Source organism: Leptopilina boulardi, unplaced genomic scaffold (genome assembly GCF_019393585.1).
Source record: "Leptopilina boulardi isolate dan_hultmark-lab unplaced genomic scaffold, ZJU_Lbou_2.1 LbouV2_408, whole genome shotgun sequence".
Taxonomy (NCBI): Eukaryota; Metazoa; Arthropoda; class Insecta; order Hymenoptera; family Figitidae; genus Leptopilina; species Leptopilina boulardi.
Genome location: NW_026137983.1, coordinates 183,509 through 197,680, shown reverse-complemented (window position 1 = coordinate 197,680; position 14,172 = coordinate 183,509). Strand labels below are relative to the sequence as shown.

Here is a 14,172-nt window from a genome sequence, read left to right as displayed (position 1 = left end):
CGATGGATATAAAATTCGATGCTTCTAAATTTCTATTATTTAGAATATCGAACAAATAAAATATCGACCACTTTAAATGTCGTTCATTTAGAATATTTACATAACAAAATATCTAACTAATAAAATTTCGACCACTTTAAATGTCGATCATTTAGAATTTCGACCAAATAAAATATTGACTAAATAAAATATCAGCCACTTTAAATATCCATCATTTATAAATTTTGAATAAATAAAATATCGACCAAATAAAATGTTGACCATTTTAAATATCGATCATTAAGAATTTCGTTCAAATGAAATATCGACTTAATGTAATTCGATCAATTAAATTTTCGACCTTTTTAATTTTTGGGAAAAATCATGCGCCTCAAACAAGACTTAAAAATGATTCAAAAAAATTATATGAAAACATTAATTTCTATGACTTATTTTTTTAAATTACTAAATAATGTAATTTAATTTATTGAATTATAAACAAATTATTTCTTGTAATTATTAATCAATAAAATTAAATTATTGTTACTTATAATAATAATTAAATGGTATCCGGACAAAAATTGAATGAATGAAATCCAGAAAAAAAAATCTTTTCACTTTGGACTTCATTTTTTGTCCTGGTCAGAAAGTTTAAAAAAAATTTTTTAATCAAAAGTAAATGAAATGCAAAAAAATTTTTTAAAAATAGCTTCACTTTAAACTTTTTTTTTTTTAATTTTTTGTCCTGGTCAAAAAGTCAGACAGAAATTAAATGCGTAAATAAGAATCTCTCAAAATATAATTTTTTTTCAATTCAATAATTCAAAAAAAAATTTTCGCGCGTTTCTATACGACTTCTGGTTCCGGACTAATCACGATGCGCAGAAAACAACTGTGTCTCAACTCTCTCTTTAGGATCTCTAATATGTCCTATACGAAATGCTGTGTATGTGCTTCTCATTCATGAAAATTGTCCTTTTAACGGCATGTGGGAGAAACCCACGTGACCTAATATGAAAAAATGTGTTTTGCAATATTCCAACTTTCTTTAAAATGAAAAAAGATTTTAAGCTAAAATTTTGAGGGTTGATAGATTTGGGTACAATGCACCGCGCTGTTCTCCTGAAAAAACTTAATTTTGCGTTAAATTATTAAAAAATGATGTTTAAAAAGTGAAATTTTTAAACGAAAATGAAAAGAAACATGGCGGTGCATACACAGACGTTGCTTGAGTGTATCAGTGCCTCAGTAAACAGCGCCAATTCGAGCAAGTGGCTGCTGAATCAACTATGATATAATACATTATTTTACTATTTATTGCTTTATTTTTATTATTTTTACGTTAAGTTATAGTAAATGAGTAAAACAGACTTATTTGCACCCTCCTTTATCAAGTTTTGAATATTTTAACCCAAAATCATTATTTATTTCAGAGAAAGTTGGAAACCACAATAAACCGTCCTTTGCCCACATGGCCTTAAGAAAGATGATTAATTATTTTTTTTTACAGTGGGTGACGATAAGATAAAGAACGATAGAAAAAAAGAGTGAATAGAAAAACGATCATATAGGGTCCAATGGGTTATAAGATTGGGTCATCAGATTTACGAAGATGATCCTATTGTTCTCACAGGTTATGGGTCACAAACATTTTTAACGAGGTGAAAGATTTATACTGCAATATCATATTATCGTTTTACTGCATCGTAGTCAGTTAATTATATTCAATTGAAAAATTATTTGTTATTTGTCGTCTTTTTTTTATAAAACAAGGACATTTTTTTAATATACAGGGAGATTTTTATGTTCCGGACCCCCTAAAAATTTTTTTTAATTTCATTATTTTTGTTTAAAAAAACGGAAAAAATGAGAATAAAGAAAAAAAATTAAGAGGTTCCGGAACATAAAAATCATTATCTTACATGTAGGTTAATTACGAAATATTTTGATCATTCATAGGGGGATTTTTTTTTCTTAAATTTTTTATTTATTCTAAAAATAATATATTAAAAATTTATAAAATATCTAAAATATGACTTTTTTTGTCCTTTAGGATTTTGACTTTTTTCTTTTAGTTTATAGATAAAAATTAATTTTTTATACGTCACTATAACAATTTCATTAAAAATAATCTAAACTACTAATAAAATAATAATTTAATTACTCTTCTGAATTGTAGAATTTCTGGTAAAAAAAAGTCAAATGTCAAGCGCAGTTCGAGTTGAAACACCTTTGAAATAGAAAATTCGACATTTCTATATTGTATAAAATCAATTTAAAACTTATTAAACTAAAAGTTTATGTTATTTATAAATTAGAAAAAAAAACTTTAACTTTTTAAAAATTGATAAATTTAAACAAATTATGAGAAATTAAAACTAATACCGTAATTTTCTATTACGGCGCGTTTGTATCAGTTTCGGTGTATCAATTACGGTGACCAAAATATTACGTGTATTTTGAAGATACTTTACCCACCGTAATTGGTGCCAATTGAAATCTTAAAAATGTTTCAATTATGGCGAGGGAAAAAATTTGATCTCAAATAATTAAATTAATAATTGTTTAAATATGCATCTTTATTAGTAATATTGTATCAAAAAATGTTTAAAATAATTTTTTAAAATCATTTTTCAATAATTATATTAAATATAATAGTAATAAAATAGTTATTTTTTATGAACGCACCGTAATTGATGATAAACTTACCCTACTTTCTTTATTTTGATTTTTTTATTTATATTCTTAATATTCATTATTATCGTCCTTCATTCACCTCCCTGAAGTTGGCTTCGACGCTCAACGCCGAAAATTGTTTTTCGCATAATCAAAAATTTCAAATTTTTTATTTTTCAATCCAAATAATACCTTGAAAAATACTTCTCAAAGCATTGTGTGGACCAAAAACCTTTTTTAAAAAATGTTTTGATATTTTTGATTCTGCGAAAAACAATTTTCGGCGCTTACACAGAAAATTAAAAGGCATTAAAATAAGCTGCAACGCTTATTATTTTAATCCAATTTTGCTTATTTTAATACCAAAATGAATTAAAATAAGCAAAATTGGATTAAAATAAAAAGCGTTGCAGCTTATTTTAATACCTTATAATTTTCTGTGTAGAGTCGAAGCCAACTTCAAGGAGGTGTCTCCATTTAGGATTTTGCAAATATTTTGAACTTAATTTCCTTATTAATAAAGTTTTATTTTTTCTTTATTTTTAATAAAAACTCATTTTGGATTATAATTGGGTTAGTCCACTGACTTTCGTCTAATAGTGGTTGCAACCAAATTTTAAAAAAATCTAGTTTTAATATATATGTGAAACTCGATGATTCCCTGAGTTCGTTAACCATAATATTATGGTAAAAATTTTATTCCGTTTAAAAATATTAAATATCAAAAGTAGGAGGTTCACATTGTGATTTTGTAACCTTATAAATTTTTCAATTTTTTTAAAAACGCTATTATTAAAAAACTATTAAAAATTAGATGTTGGAACTCACCAAAAACATAAATTACTTTATTTCGCACAGAGGAACGAAAGAATTATAGCAAAAATTTATTATTTCTGGATGATATACGATTTAAAAAAAAAAATTTATTTAAATATTCTCAAGATTTTTATTTACTTATAACTTTTTTGTCGGTGCTCCGAAAAAATTGAGATTTTGCACAAAGATTTTTTATAATATTCTTTACCTTCTATTAAAATCTTACGAAGGTGTTTGGCTTCGTTTTGGTGATATTAATTTTCAAAATTTTTTATTTAAAAAGGTTAATTAAAAGACTTGAAGTTAACTAACCAAATTCAAACTGCTCCATTTTTTATAAAAATATATTAAAATGTAGCGATTTGAAATTGGTCAGTTAACTTCAAGTCTTTTAATTAACCTTTTTAAATAAAATTTTTTGAAAATTAATATCTCCAAAACGAAGCAAAACACCTTCATAAGATTTTAATAGAAGGTAAAGAATATTATAAAAAATCTTTGTGCAAAACCTCAATTTTTTCGGAGCACCGACAAAAAAGTTATAAGTAAATAAAAATCTTGAGAATATTTAAATAAAATTTTTTTTAAAATCGTATATCATCCAAAAATTATAAATTTTTGCAATAATTCTTTCGTTCCTCTGTGCGAAATAAAGTGATTTATGTTTTTGGTGAGTTCCAACATCTAATTTTTAATAGTTTTTTAATAATAGCGTTTTTAAAAAAATTGAAAAATTGAAGGTTACAAAATCACATTGTGAACCTCCTATTTTTGATATTTAATATTTTTAAAGGGAATAAAATTTTTACCATAATATTATGGTTAATGAACTCATCGAGTTTCACATATATTAAAACTAGATTTTTTAAAATTTGGTCGCAACCACTATTACACGAAAGCCAGTGGACTGACCCAATTGATTTATTTTTTATATATAAAAATCGACGTTTCGTTTTTTGTTTCTCTTTCGAAGAATAATCATATAAAATTTTCAAAAATGTCTACTTTGTCGAATCATTAAAACGACTAGAATTTTATTATACATAATAACTGGTTCCATATAGCACAGCTTTAAAAAAAAAATTTAATATTAATTTATTCCAGATTGAATGAGGAATGAGAAAAAAAAACATTTTGTCACATTTCTATATAAATAATTAATGTGCCATATATATATATATATATATATATTTTTTTTTTTAAACATGAATTATTCAATAGGTCAAAATTGACACAAAGCTGATGACCATTTATTATATAATAAATAATTGCCGTTACATAAAATTTTCCTCGAGTGAATTATTTTCTCCTTTTTTTTTTTTTTTAATTGACTATATTACAAATCGTTATCTCACTTACGGTGTCAAAAACTTTCATTCTAATGAAGATAATATATTTTATATACCTATTTTATCTTTTGAAAGAAAAATATATATATATATATATATGGCTTTTAGTTTGTTTTTTGTGATAAAAGACATTTCTTTCATGTATGGAGTATGAAATTATTATAAAATTTAGGAGAAACCTTTATCAGATGATAATTTGCATTAATATACAAAAAGAACGAAATTTTATATATATATATGTCCCTCGAGTCCTTTGACAATGATGAGGAAATACAAATGGCATTTAAAAGACATATATATATATATGTATATGCAGCAACAAGTTCTCTACACGAATAACAGAGAGATTAAAATTGAAATGAGTAGAAAATCGTGTTAGGACCGATTGTCGAGAGAAATATATTTTATGAAAGTTGAATTTTTTTTTTTCCTTTAACTGATAGGTCAAATGGTTTTGTCACTTGAGAAAGTCTTAGTTTCTTCTTTAATTGTTAAGTATGCTTATAATTTACTCATTAGGCGCTTTTTTTTCTTTCATGAATAATTGAATTTACTGTTTTTTAAATAAGAAAAAAATATATACATAAATATGAGTGTATATTTATTTCACTATTATTATTATTATTATTATTATTATTATTATTATTATTATTATTGTACTTATAATTTATAATTTTTTTTTCAATTTATATTTATTTCATTATTATTATTATTTTATACTTATTATTTCTATTAAAACTTGAATTAAATTAATCGTTAATTTATTGTTTATCATTGGTATAAGAAATTTTACTAATTCTATACGCACAAATGTCAGTATAATTTGCGGAACATTGATTTTAATTTATGTATGACAATTTTATTGCTAATAATGTCAACGACGTTACGACAGACTAGATTTAAGATGTATTTTTACCTTTTATGGAATAATTAATTGTTTGGTTATTTTTTTTTTTTTCATTGCAAACGTATTAAATCGTGTCAAATATAAAGATATAATTTGCATTTAATTGCATTTACACACGCGAGAGAAAATACATTTGTCTCAGTGCTAAATTAAATAATTATTTGTTTCAAATAAATATTTTTAATTGCAGACCTCGGATCGATTTAAAGGTACAAAAAAGTCGTTTTAGTTGATTTTTTTTTATTTTAATGAAAAAGTTTTATAGATTTTTAAATTAAATTTTTTTTTTTAAATAATAATAATAATTTTGGAAGAGTTAAAGTTAAAATTTTTAGAAATAATTGAATTTCAAAAGATTTTATTAATTTTTTGAACAATAATTAAATTTTACAGAACTAAAAATAATTTATCAAATATAATTTTAGATAACATTTTTTAAAAGTAGGTAATTGAATTTTTGAAAAGATTTACAATTGAGATTTTTGAAATTAATTCAAGTTCAAGTGATTTTTAATTACAAAATTTTTGATGATTTCACTAAAAAATTGATTAGAAATTGTGGACAAAAATACAATAATTGGAAAACCATTATTTTTGAAAAATAGTTTCAGGTAGTTGAATTTTTGAAGAATATTAAAAAAATAGTTAAAAATAATTGAATTTCAGGAGAGTTATAATAAAAATTATTAAATTTCAAAAACTTTTCAATGGAAAATTTTAGAACCTTTTAAATTGAAATTTTAGAAAATAATTGAAATTCAATTGAAAAGTTTGAAAATAATTGAATTTTAGTTGATTTTGGATTGAAAATTTTGATAATTAATTATGAATTGAAATGTTTGAAAATAATTGAATTTTAGTTGATTTTGAATTGAAAATTTTGATAATTAATTTTGAATTGAAAGTTTATATAATAATTTAATTTTAGTTGATTTTGGATTGAAAATTTTGATAATAATTTAATTTTGAATTAAAATTTTTGAGAATAATTGAATTTTAGTTGATTTTGAATTGAAATTTTTGATAATAATTGAATTTTATTTGATTTTGAATTGAAAATTTGGAAAATAATTAAATCTTAAAAGAGTTTGAATTGAAAATTTTAAAAATAATTGAATTTCAATTGAAATTTTGGAAAATAATTGAATTTTAAAAAATTGAAGAATTTATTAGAAATTACAGACAAAAATTGAACTTAAAAATCTTTTTAATTGCAAAATGCTTTCAAGATAATTGAATTTTCGAAGAATATTATAAAAATCATTAGAAATAATTGAAATTTTTGCAAATAATCAAAATTTCAATAAATTTTAAATTAAAAATTTTTGGTAATTTTATTTGCAATTTTTTTTTTAAATATAAATAATTATTAAATTTCATAAAAATTTTAATTGAAAAATAGTTTAAAATAATTGAATTTGTGATAAATATCATTAAAATTATTAAAAAAAAATAAATGTAGTGAAGAATTTTATTTAAAACTTTGTTAAATAATTGAAACAAAGTAGATCTGAAGAAGATCTGCATTTCAGACTAAAAAAAAACGTATTTTGTTTAAAAATTTTGTAAAAAAGAATAAGTCCCATTTTATTAAAATAAGTCGAAAAAAGTCGTATTTTTGAAAAAAAAAAGTCATAGAAATAGTCGAAAAAGTCGTATAATCTGAAGCCTGTATTTGCTATAAATTTTTATTTAATTTAAATAAATATTTTTATTTAAATTTAATAATTATATGAAGCTGAAGTACGCAACATTTATATGATAAACTATTTTTAAAGAAATAATTTTTAAAAAATGAAAAATTCTATAATTCTTTGCCTAAAAAATATTTTTTTATAATTTTTTGATTAATGAAAACTACAAGGAATATTTTTTAAGCGAAAAATTTATTATTATTTATTTATTTATTTTTTTAAAAATCGTTTATCATAAACGTTGCGTACTTCAGTTTTGTATAATTATAAAATTTTTTGTGTGCCAAACAAAATTTTTATTTGAAACGAAAAAAAAAGTTATTTAGCCCCTTGAGACAAATTTTATATTTAATTTAAATAAATATTAACTTTTGAAGCAAATAATTTTTTTATTAAAATAGAGTAAATAAACTTTAAGTACATATATATTTGAATAAAAAATTTCCAAATTGATTAAAAAAAAAAAAAAATTTAATTATAAAAGATATTTTTAAAAAATCATTGGTTATAACTGTACTTACTGTTTGCACATTTTTGTGGTACTGGCAAGGACAAAAATCTTCCTGGTCTGTTACTGTGTGGTCGTGCCTCATTAATAGCTGAGTCCACGTTTGCGATTACTGCTAAAATCACCACGACGGCCAGCGTCGACCACGTCATCTATATTTAAAAATAATTAATTAATAACGGTAATTAAATTTGATTTAAAAAAAAATCGTGATTTGCAAATAAATTAAAAAGTTTTTAAATTATTATAACTAATTCAAAAAGAAAAGAAAAAATAAAATGCTCTGTTAGATACAAATTTTGCTTATTAAATTACAATTTATAATTATTATAATATGTTTATGTTTATGTTTTGAAACAATCAGAACACGTTAAGGAGACGCGAACACATTTCACTTACAACTGCAGTGAAAATATTTTTATATTTACGGTTGCAGTGAAAGGAAGATTCCCATCAGATATAGGGTGTGTCGTACTGAGAATGAGAGAAATTTTTAAATTTGTTTCACTTTTTTACACGATTTTATGTATAGACGTTGAAAGATTACATATATCCTATATATAGGTATATATATATACAGTAATTACTGTCTGACTAATGAAAACTTGTTCTACTGAAATTACTTCACTCATTTTATTGCATAAACGAATCTTCATTAATGTATTAGATTTTCCCTCAATATTCTTCATTTTTTTTTCTCCATATTGAGGTTCTAAACGTTAAAATGGATGAAATTTTTTAAAAATAACTAAAGCAATGAAAAATAAAAATTTCACTAAAATATTCAAGAATTTATTTTTGAATACAGAAATCAATATTTTATAATAAAATTTGAATTTAAAAAAGTAGTAAATAAATTTTTCATTCATATGAACGTTTAGAATTTGAGGCACATTATATTATAATCATAAAAATTGTTTACTCAAATTAAATATATAATTTATTTCAATTTAATAAAATTATATTCGTATCAAAATTTTAATGTAACTATTTTTTTTTCAATTTATTTCTAATACAATTTTTGTTTTATAAAAAATTGTATTTATTTAAAACAAATAAAATTTTATTTAAAAATTCACTTCACATCTTGCGATTATAAATTTCTTTTAATTATTTTCACCTCAACAAGCAATTTTGTCCGAAAAAAAAAAGAAGAAAAAAAAAATTCGGCGCACTTTTATCACATCAGTCCACAAATTCACAGAAATAATCCACTTACGATTTTTTTTTCTTTTTTTTTTTTTTTTATAAAAAAGGATTAAAACTTTTTTTTTTTGTTCACTATGTTTACGATTCATTCACCCAGAAGGTTTATAAGGAATGCTTTCAAATGAATGAGTGCAAACAAACGGTTTTTTTTTTTTTTTTTTTAAAGAGAAACTGTCGACACTCACCTTGATTAAGGCAGTTGGACAGGTTGACGTTCAAAGAATCACACACTGATAGATTATGCAGAGACGTCCGACTTTAGCATCAGTTATATAGAATTGCTCCCCACCATCATTGGACCCATCCTATGGCAGTCCCAATGGAAATTATATATATATATATATATTGTAGTGCGAGGGCCCCAATATCAATATCTTTGCCTTCAAAGGTGCAACAATTTTTTTTCCTTTTCTTTTTTTTTTTTAAAGAAAAAATCAGACGGACATGAAACAAAAGTCAGTGTTACATTTTTGTGTTTTTTACAAACTGAAAATAAGAATAATACAAAAACTGTTTTTTATTAAAGTAATTTCTATCTTACTGGAAAAAAAGGCAATTTTGAAAAAAAGGCAACAAATGCTTGTCATTTATCAAATAAATTTTATAAAAAATTTTTAAAAAAAATTTTATTAAAAAAGTATTCCCAAAATTGAAAAAAAGTATCAAAAAAGTGGCATCTTTAAAAAATGAAGTAAAATTAGTTTTCTATATATAAGTTTGACATTAACACAGAAAATTAAAAGGCATTAAAATAAGCTGCAACGCTTATTATTTTAATCCAATTATGCTTATTTTAATCCATTTTGGTATTAAAATAAGCAAAATTGGATTAAAATAATAAGCGTTGCAGTTTATTTTAATACCTTATAATTTTCTATGAAAGTGTAAATATTTTTTCTTAAAAAAATTGAAAGAAAAATTCTAAGGAATAAAATTAATATTATTTTTCTCCTGATTATTTTTAAAAAAAAACTATCTATTGCTAAATTTCGATTTGGCACATGATTATTCCATAAAAAATGATTTTTCACATAAATTTTTATTTTACAAAATAGCATTTAATACAAAATGTTTTTTTTAAACGAAAATGTTTACTCAACGGAATTTTCAAAATACCAAATTTTTATTTGAGAAAATTTCTCTTTACCCGCAACTGTTTCTTGAAAAGTTGAATTCTAATTTAATCTATTTTTAATTTATTAGAATTCTCATTGAGTAGAATTTTAAGTAAATCGAATTTTTAAATCCTAGAATTTGGGATCGGAAGCTTATATAAAATATTTTTAGTAATTTTAAACAATAATTTTAATTAAAAATCTCCAAAAATTCAATTATTTCTAAAAAAATCTTAAGTCAAACTTTTCCAAAATTCAATTATACTTTTAAAATTTTTTTGATTTTTTTTTTTTTTGATAACAGTTTAATTAGATTCACCTCAGCGCTACGCAGATTAATACTTAATCAAAGTCATAACATGCCAACCTAGATGTAATTATTTTTTACTGTATTCTTTATTATATATATGAACTTAGTTTTAAGAAGTACTTTTGTACAAAAGGGCTAGTCCCGTTGATTGAATATAAAAAAAAAATTTGTATCTAAAATTCTTTATACTAAATTAATAATTTCAATCCAATTATTCAAAAATTTAATTAAATAAAACATTTTTTAATTGAAAATTCTCTAAAATTCAATTACTGTTTGAATCTTTGTTAATAATTTTCAGCAATTCTAACTTATTAAAATTTTAATTCAAAATCTCTCCTAAAATTCAATTATTATTAAAAATTTTGATTCAAATTTTTTTTTTAAATAAGACTAATCTTTAACGTAAATTTCAGCTTAAAATATTTGTTAGTTTACGAGATTTGCAATAATAACAAAAAATTTTGTAAACTAACAAATATTTTAGGCTGAAATTTACGTTAAAGATTAGTCTTACTATATATAACAAAATTCCAAAGTTTCATTGCAATCGGTTAACCTACTCCAAAAAAGTCAAAATCTCACCTGGAATCGCACAGTTGGGTAAAGAGAAATTTTGTAAAATAAAAATTTTTAATTTAAAAATTAAAACTTCTTGAATTCTGTTATTTTAAAAATTATTTTTTTAAAAAAAGTAGCATTTAGTGGCAAGTGGACAAAATTAGTAGTAAAAAAGTAGCCTTGTTGAAAAAAAACACAAAAAAGTAAAAAAAAAAAAAAAAAGTGTTTCACTTCGAAGCCTGTTATTAATAAATTCGGTTTTAGAAATCAGAAGAAAATTTATAAAGACAAAAAAAGTTTTATTGAAAATTTTGAAGTTCTGTGAAAATTTATACCAAAATATGAAAAATTTAAATGTGATGTTATTTAATTGAACTTATGGAATTTCATATTTAATTTATAAAAACAATAAATATTTTTGAAGTAAAGTCTTGGTAAAATATATTTTTTTATTTTTAAATAATAAATAAATTAAAAAATATTTTTAATGCTATATTCATAATAATTAATTTTTGAAGAAAATTCAAAATTTTCAAAAATTGTTAAAAATCAATTATTTTTGGAAAAAAAAATTATTTTTCAGTTAAATTGAGTTAATTTAGCTGAAAAATGCAAATTCTAATGATTTTTGATAATTTTCATTAATTTTTGAAGAAAATTCAAAATTTTCAAAAATTGTTAAAAATCAATTATTTTTGAAGAAAAAATTATTTTTCAGTTAAATTGAGTTAATATAGCTGAAAAATGCAAGTTCTAATTAATTAATTTCATCTTTTTCACTGAAAATTATAATATAATATTCAATAATATTTTTCAATATTCAATTATTTTACTATACATACGCTTCTTTATATTGTATTCGCATTTACTATCATTTATATTATAAATATAATAAATATTTATAATAAATTTTTTACAATTTTTTTTTTAATCATTCAAGAAATGTCAAAATTGTTACATATTCTAATAGAATATTCTGCAAAATATATCAAACAACTTGCAATAATATATCAATATAAAGTTAATAATGCCTTGAAATAATCCTATAGATATTCATTTTTGATACCCTTGAGATTTTCTTCAGATATAATTTATAGTATTTGTTATGATATAATATAATACTATAATATGAAAACGAAGAATAAAAATGTTTAACCTCCAGTTTATGGTTTTCGGTTTTATGTATTACTAAAAATTTTAACACAACTTTAAGGCCAATAAAATGATGTCACTACAGGAGAAAATTTACATTCTTATTGTCAACTTTACTTTTAAAATTATGGAAATAATTTGAAATTTTTGGAAAAATAAAGTACCTATAAAATAAGGTAAAAGAATAATATGAGACAAAAATATAATTCGCAACTTTTGTATAACACTTTTTTTTTAAAAAAAAAAAAAAAAGAAACAAATATCATCTTTTCTTTCAATTAATTATTATTTATCTTTTTATTTTTTAAATTGGAAAATTATAAAATTTTTAATCTAAAAGTTTTTTTTTTAAAATAATTTTTCGATGAATAAATATTGCACTCTCTAAATCTGAATTAGTAAAAATGTTCACTAATTTCAATTAGTAACTCACTTTTTGCTTCTCAATTAGTAAAATTTTACTAATTATTAGTAACTTTTAACTAATTCTAAAGCAAAAAGTGAGTCACTAATTGAAATTAGTAAACATTTTTACTAATTCAGATTTAGAGAGCAAGAAATATTTGTGAGATGAAAATTCATAGATGTTTTCATTAAAAAAAAAATATTTCTTTCACAATCAGGGCTAGAGTTTTATTTAAAGCATGATTTTTAAATGAAAGGGTCATTTATAAAATTCATCAAAATTCTGTCGACGCAAATTTGAAGGGCATTTTATGGAATATTCCCTAAAAATTTTATATGGATATTTCACAAATATTAATAAATATTCCCCGAAAATTTAAATATATTTAAAAACGTATCGATTAATTTATTTGTGAAAACTACTTTTTACTATAAATTATTACGAAATTATTTTATTTTAAAAATCAACATGTTTAAAACACATCACAGAAAATTATTGTTGTACTGTTTTAATTTTCAATTTAAAAATATTATTTTTTTTTATAAAAATACATATATAAATATTTTCTGATACAAACTACTTAAAATGAACTTTTGAAAAATTTTACGCATATGTAAGGGGTCATCCATAAAGCATGTGATACATTTTTTCAGAATTTTAACACCCTATGAATTTATCTAATTCAATTGATTATGATTTAAAACATTTCAAGTTAAAAACTGATTTAAATTAATTCATGTTGGGTGTAACATAAATATACGAATCGATTCGTTTCAATGCAAGGAGTTCAATTTTTTTTATGTATTAACTTGAATTTGAAAAAAACAAAATTTTTTAGCTAAAACATGAATTTTTGATTTTTTAATTTTTATTAATTCTTAAAATTTAAATAAAATCTATATTTTTTATATATACCAATCGATTTGTTTTAATACAAAGAATAAAATTATTTCATATATATAAACTTGAATTTTAATAAACACATTTTTAGCTAAAATGGGAATTTTTGATTTTTTAACTTTCATTAATTCTTTAAATTTCAATCAAATCTATATTTTATATATATATATATCAATCAATTCGTCTTGACGTAAAGAAGACGATTATATTATACTAGCGCCTCCGACGGCCTTTGACCGTCTCTGTTGCTTCTATTCTTTGTCCATTCAATTTAATTTTCAATTTATGTTTCATAATTTATTACAATTATTTTATTAAATATTTAATAACCCACACAACACCCAAAATTCCCTGAAACTTGACAGAACCTCACATGGCGAGGTTAGGAAACTTCAGTGCGGCAAGGTTCATACAAGTTTGTGTCGATGTTTAAATGTCCACATGAAAAGAATATTCACACGAAACTTGGAGGAAATATTACACATAAATATTCACGTGCAATGTTCAGTCAATGTTGTGTCAATATTGAAATTACATTTTCGCCTAGTTATAAAAATTTCATTTATACTAATATAATAAGTATAGGTGAA

At 21.8% G+C, this 14,172-nt stretch overlaps 1 protein-coding gene across 1 annotated transcript in view; it reads right to left on the bottom strand.

Moving 5' to 3' along the window:
* LOC127289393 (uncharacterized) overlaps positions 1-9,462 on the bottom strand; it is a 36,539-nt gene extending 27,077 nt beyond the window's left edge. The window contains exons 1-2 of the mRNA XM_051317313.1: positions 9,324-9,462; positions 7,943-8,081 (exon numbers count right to left, since the gene is read on the bottom strand). Coding sequence (XP_051173270.1) covers positions 7,943-8,081 — 139 coding nt within the window. The 5' untranslated portion in view covers positions 9,324-9,462. The remainder of the gene's footprint in view (positions 1-7,942; positions 8,082-9,323) is intronic.
* Positions 9,463-14,172: the final 4,710 nt, after the last annotated feature.